This window comes from Eleutherodactylus coqui, chromosome 3 (assembly GCF_035609145.1).
Source record: "Eleutherodactylus coqui strain aEleCoq1 chromosome 3, aEleCoq1.hap1, whole genome shotgun sequence".
Lineage (NCBI taxonomy): Eukaryota > Metazoa > Chordata > Amphibia > Anura > Eleutherodactylidae > Eleutherodactylus > Eleutherodactylus coqui.
Window position 1 is genome coordinate 174,588,542 of NC_089839.1, and position 6,099 is coordinate 174,594,640.

A 6,099-nucleotide genomic window follows, 5' to 3' on the forward strand; every position below is an offset into this window, starting at 1 on the left:
ACGAGTGTATTTGTATTTGCGCGCATGAGCATAGCGTTTTTGAGGAATGAACTATGCTTTTTTGCGTGCTCATTGGCGTATTTTACAGTACTTTTTGCGGCCACAAAATATGTTCATTTGCGCTTGGCAAACATAGATGCACCAATTGAAATAGCTAATTAGTCTAATGAGTTCCAGATGTGTTCTTTTTCCAGCGGAATTATGCAGCATATCACAAATCTCCTTGCATACAGCATACGCATTTATGCACCCCCCAATGACTTCTATGGGGCCTTTGTTGCGCAAATACGCAGGAAAATAGAGCATGCTGCTGGGGTTTTTTTGTGCGACCGTAATGCGCCAGAAAATACACGCATGTGAACCAACCCATAGAAAGCAATGGTTTCTATTCTCTGCATATTACGTGCACAAATAGGCCCGTGTGACGTCGGCCTAGGTGCTCCCTTGGGCTAATTTCACACAGGCGAGCATGATATCGAGCCGTGAAACTTAGCCCAATATCACGCTCGGGAATGTGCGATTTCCCCGCAGATGCAAGGCATTTTTGTGTTGGAGGATCGGCAAGTATTTCCTTTGTTTTCAATGGGAAACCTCGCATCGCACTCGCGTGCACCTCGCACGCCATGTGATGTTTTTCCCCGCACCATTAAAAACAATGCGTGAGGTGTTCTGAGGGAACGCCCAAGGATAGGGTTTGATGCCATTTTTTTCCCGCACCGCAATGCAGGAAAAAACTTACCCCATTCAAAAAAATTGGGTTCATATTCATGTGAGATTTGAGTGTATCGCAATGCACAAATCTTGCGCGATTTTCTCGACTCTGTGAAAGTGGCTGTTTATATCAGCTATGGAGGTTCCTTTCTGAACTTCCATTACTGAATTACGCTAAAAAACAGGATGAAATAGTGTTGCATTGTGAGGATATATATATATATTGCCATATGTTTTTTTATGCTTTATACCTATATGCAAGTTTTATTCAATTCCAAATGAGAAAAAACTTATGTCGCCTTACATCAGATATTCCAAGGCTTTGCAAGGCTGAGAGAGATGTTCTAGAAATTCAGAGATGATACCGAACCAGACATGAAGGACGCGTGTACTTGGCCGTTTTCCCAGAAGCAAGATATCAAGATGTTCCACTATGTACATAATTTTCACTGTCTTAGGCCGGAAATCCGGACTTCCCATATATGGAGAATGCATGCTTGGCCGTTTTCTTAGAATTGAGTGGGTGATTCTTTGTACTGGAGTTAATTGAATACGTGATTTTCTGTACATAAGCCAGAGGCGCCGTAGCAAGATAGCGACTGTTTTCAGTGTCTCAGGCCGGAAATCCGGACTGCCCATATATGGTTATGAGCCCATCACCCCTTGCTGGGGATGGGACAAAGGGTATAAGATCTCGTGTAATCTGTAATAAAGCACGTCGGCAAAGCGCAGCCATGTCCCGTGTGAGGAATGATACCAGACCTCTGTGTGGTGTTTTTTTCTTTACCGCCGGCAACGGGGCAAGTGGGGTGGGCCTGATTGGTGCTGTACTTAGAATATATTACCCTGACAGCATGGTTCCGTCATATGACTGTTCCATTCCTGCTCCTATATGAACCCCATTCTTTTGATTGGAGACATATACATGAGTGATGCAGTAAGGGAAATAATAGTGGCATGTCCTATCTTTTCGCGTTCCTAGGAACTCATTGCCCATTGCTTCCAATTGGATAGTAAAACACATTGCACGCTGCACAATGAGCACGCGAGTGCAATGTGAGGTTTCCCATTGAAAACAATAGGAAACCCTTTCTGATCCTCTAACGCTTCTGAAAGATGTGCGGGAAAATCACTACTTCACAGAAGTGATGGGAAGCGTTTTTGGTAGAAGAACACCTTGCATCAGCGTGGAAATGCACATTGGCAAGCACGATGTTGGGCCGAGCTTCGGGGCCGAGTTCGTGCTCATTTGTGTGTAGGTAGCCTAAGGTTATGTTCACACAGGACAAATACGCTGTGGAATGCCGCAGGGCAGTTGATAAATCGTCCTGAAATCCGCGAGATATAAAGTTGCTGTTTTTTTTCTTATTTCACACTTTTTAGGGCTTATTCACATGGGCGTATATCGGCCGGGTTTTCATGCCCAGCCAAAATACGCGGCTCCTCTCTGCAAGGGGAGGAGGCAGGACGGGAACAGTGCTCTGAGCTCCCGCCCCCTCTCCACTGTTATCTTTAGAACTCAAAAAGACAGATGATCTAAAGGTTGAAGGCAAGGGAGTAACTAAATGGGCCCGCACCCATCACTACGTTTCTAGGATATACCATCCTCAGTGGCATTGGAAGAACATTATGTAAGGCATTCAATGGAAATAAAGACACAGACACAAAGATTTATTGAGAAAGAACATTTTATTTCTAGTTGTAGGAAATTGTAGATTTTATTATGGAGAATTTTGAGGCTGAGTTGATCCAGAGGAAGGCGAAAACCCTTTTAGGAAAAAGCCAATTATCCTTGTATAAAGGGGAAAAATTCCTTCCTGACCCCAAATATGGCAATCGGAACAAGTCCCAGGATCAAAGCCAACATCTGACCTATCTGACTTTTTAAAATATATTATTGTTTTCATAAATCTAATTAAATCTCTTACCATTTATTGTTTGTGTGAAATCTAAAGTGTATTGAACTAAACCTATTTATAGACTGTGTTGATCCAGAGGAAGGCGAAAACCCCCTTGAGGAAAGAGCCAATCATCCTGTTTCAAGGGGGAAAAATTCCTTCCTGACCCCAAATATGGCGACCAGAATAAATCTCAGGATCAAACGCCAGCAGCTCACCTCCCTAGTATATGTGATGTCAGCTAAAGTTTGTGTTTCTTTATGTTTATATTATATTATTTATGTGGCTGTTTCCTTATAAATAAAACCTAACCCTATTTAAGGCTGTGAGTTGATCCAGAGGAAGGCAAAAACCTCCTTAAGGTATGAGCCAATTGTCCTCAAGTTGGAAAAATTCCTTCCTGACCCCAAATATGGCGATCAGAGCAAGTTGCAGGATCAAAGCCAACATCTACACCTATCTGTGTGTGTACTTGTGTCTATGTATGTGTTTGTACCTACACTTGTGTCTAATCTTCATGTATGTGATGTGGGCTACTTACCTGGCCTGTGCCGAGGTCTTACTAGTAACCAGGAGTTCAGGAATAATAGTCACTCGGGCTATTTTTCCTGAACTCGCCAGCTACCAATCAAGCACAGGCCGCTCCTGGGAGTGTAGAGGGTCTTCAGGAGAGGATGATGTCCGATGTCAGCCAGAGGAGGTCAGGGTTCAGGGTAGCTGATGGTAGCAAGTAGGATACAGATGGTGGAGAGAGGATGTTGTTGGTAAGCCGAGCTCTTCTACAGCAGCAGTCGTGGGTTCAGGAGACAGTTGGAGCGGGCTGAGCCTACAAGACATAAGATAGGGAATTGTTAGTTTTACCAGTTGTGGATACAAGCGAGTGAACTATTGTAACATGACAGCTTGTATCAGGATCTGATTTATATCTGATATACAAAAAAGTTATTTTCTGCAACTGTGTCTTTACTGTGAGTTATTAGGATTTTGTGATTGTGGAAGCTATACTGGAGGCCATATTGCTTGTCAACCAGATATATCAAAATCTCAGAAGGAGAAGACTCAAAGGGAGAAAACTACAAAACATTTTATGCCAGATTCTAGCATAAAAAGTCAAAACATTTGGCGCAAGCAAGAAATTTATGCCGGATCAGGCCTGGTGCACATTTCTGTGTAGGCTCAGATAAATGCTGGACTTAATATATTTTCCCCAAAGACTTTTGCTGTTTTAGAGGAAATGTTTTATATATTAAACTTTTTACAGTATGTAAGTTCTGCTACAGTGTGTGACTATAATGGTAGGTGTCCTGTGTGTATAGGTGTACAGAAATGTATGTGTAGGTGTGTATAGAGGGTACTTACCAGATGGTTGTGGCCTCCTTCACAATCGGATTCTTCTCGTCATCCTAAGAATAAGAAGAGACATAGTTATTACAGAACCAATAATAATGTAGCCAAGGAGGGAGAAGACTGCAGACCAGACATGGTGACCTAAAGCAAGGTTATTATATGACCTCCTGTGCTGTCTGACACCAGAGGAACAATGATGATGAACACAGAAGTCTGCCTGAAGAACATCATCCCTAGAGAAGGAAGATCTTACCGGGTCCAGCTTGGGGAAGTGTACGAGAATCCGTCCATGGGGTGAAGGGATGTCTTATCCTCCAGCCACAGCATGTTTCGATTTTCCAGAATTTCCCTGAATGGTTTGAATGGCGGCCGTGATCTTTTCAGTTCCAGCACCTCCCAATCTATGGTGTTGAAGAAACGGTGACCTCGAATGTTCCTGTAGACACCCATCCTCTCCTCAGGCTTCTTACGTAGCAGTCTCTCCAGAAGATGCTTCACATCAGCATCAAGCCAAGATGGAAAATTTGGCTCCTTTCTGGTGATGGCTTTGATGACTTTTCTTCTGATGGGGCCGTAGTAAAAAGGGGACTGTCCTGCCGCCATCCAGGATACGACAATCCCTAGGCTCCACCAGTCAACTGCTGTGTCGTAGTCCTCTTCAAGAAGCACCTCTGGGGCCATGAATTGAAGTGTGCCCGTCACTCCACTGATCTTGTTAAGCGAGGTGACGCCGTCTTGGGCCAGCCCCAGGTCGATCAGGCGGATGTGTCCAGATCTGTCCAGCATGATGTTGTCTGGCTTTATGTCACTGCAATGAAAAACAGAGAGATGTTAATCTGTTCAGCGATACAGAGGTCTTAGGTATGCACCGCAGCAAAACCAGTCCTAATTCAGGACTCTGGGAAAGTCTGGAATCCTTTTCAAAGAAAAAGAGAAATGTGGACAAGTTCTGCTTACCGATGGACGATGCTGCGTTGGTGCAGGAACTGGAGGCCGCATGCTATCTCCGCTGTGTAGAATCTGAGAGAAGAGTGTAGTATCAATGACATGAAATCAGTCCCCTGACATCATGTCACCATCAAAGTGTCCATCACCACCAGAAGAGAAAAGGCGCTGTTTATGGCAGCCTGTACACCCTCCACTCTTCTGTATCTGTCATGTCACCCTCAGTTCCCCCCAACCCCTGATTAGTCATTTACTCACCTCACATGGTTGATGTCCAAGCTGCCGCACATTTTAATCATTGCTCCTAGGCTCCCTCCAAGCAGATACTCCGTGATGAAGTAGACTCGGTCTGCAGACTGCTGTGCGGCATATAGATGACAGATGAAGGGGCAGTCTTGGGCCTTCAGGAGTATCTGCTGCTCTTTCATTAAGATGTGTGGTTCACTTCTTGTTTTGTTGACAACCTTGATGGCCATGAAGGTGTTTCTTTCGGGGAATGATGCCAGGACCACCTCAAGAAAACAAATAGGAAATAATCGTATACATTTATTGCATAAGGGATTTATCAATAGGCCACTTTCAAATTGTGCAAGATTTGTGCGTTGCGAGACACACAAATAAGAGCAGCAGTCTTTTGAGTGGAGTCATATGATGATGATTATCCGTTCAGTCACATCCGACCTTTGGTCACTCCATGGATTAATTTTTTCCACGCATTCCTGTCTTTCACGGCTTCTTTCAGTTCAGCGATTGACATGTTGGTGGTGGCCTTGATTGTATCCAGCCATCTTGTTCTTTGTCGTCCTGATCTTCTCTTCCCACTGACCTTGCCAAGCATCAGTACTGTTTCCAGTGGGTTGGCGCGCATCACGTGTCCAAAAACAGAGAGTCGCTGTTTGATGATTTTCCCCTCTAGTGATAATTTTGGTTTGTTGCGATCTAACACTACCTTGCTCATTGTCATGGCGGTCCAAGGTATCCGTAGTACAGATGAGCGAGCGTACTCAGCCAGTACAGATACTCGAGCGAGTATCGTCCTTACCGAGTACCTGCCTTCTCACCCGCAAAGATTCGGGGGCCGGCAGGGGGCAGGGAGCAGCGGGAGATAACGGGAGGAAGATCTCTCTTTCTCTCACCCCTGGCTTCCTCCTGATCCCTCCCGCAACACAGCGCTCACCCATGCAGACACTCGAATCTT

The 6,099-nt window shown here is 44.6% G+C and overlaps 1 protein-coding gene across 1 annotated transcript; it reads right to left on the reverse strand.

Moving 5' to 3' along the window:
• Window positions 1-3,046: 3,046 nt before the first annotated feature.
• LOC136619862 (protein kinase C delta type-like) lies at window positions 3,047-5,407 on the reverse strand. The gene is made up of 5 exons (XM_066594596.1): window positions 5,160-5,407; window positions 4,914-4,976; window positions 4,210-4,764; window positions 3,969-4,012; window positions 3,047-3,435 (listed from the first exon to the last, which is right to left on the reverse strand). The coding sequence occupies exons 1-4, from the start codon at window positions 5,375-5,377 to the stop codon at window positions 3,988-3,990; spliced, it is 861 nt and encodes a 286-aa protein (XP_066450693.1). The 5' UTR covers window positions 5,378-5,407; the 3' UTR covers window positions 3,047-3,435; window positions 3,969-3,987.
• Window positions 5,408-6,099: the final 692 nt, after the last annotated feature.

What these genes read in the sequence shown, in the direction of transcription:
- LOC136619862 (XM_066594596.1), bottom strand. Translation starts at nt 5,377, where the DNA reads ATGGCCATCAAGGTTGTCAACAAAACAAGAAGTGAACCACACATCTTA. An exon ending in CAACGCAGCATCGTCCATCG is followed by an intron (nt 4,765 to 4,913) that starts GTAAGCAGAACT and finishes TTTTCATTGCAG; the next exon opens with TGACATAAAGCCAGACAACA. An exon ending in ACTTCCCCAAGCTGGACCCG is followed by an intron (nt 4,013 to 4,209) that starts GTAAGATCTTCC and finishes TCTTATTCTTAG; the next exon opens with GATGACGAGAAGAATCCGAT.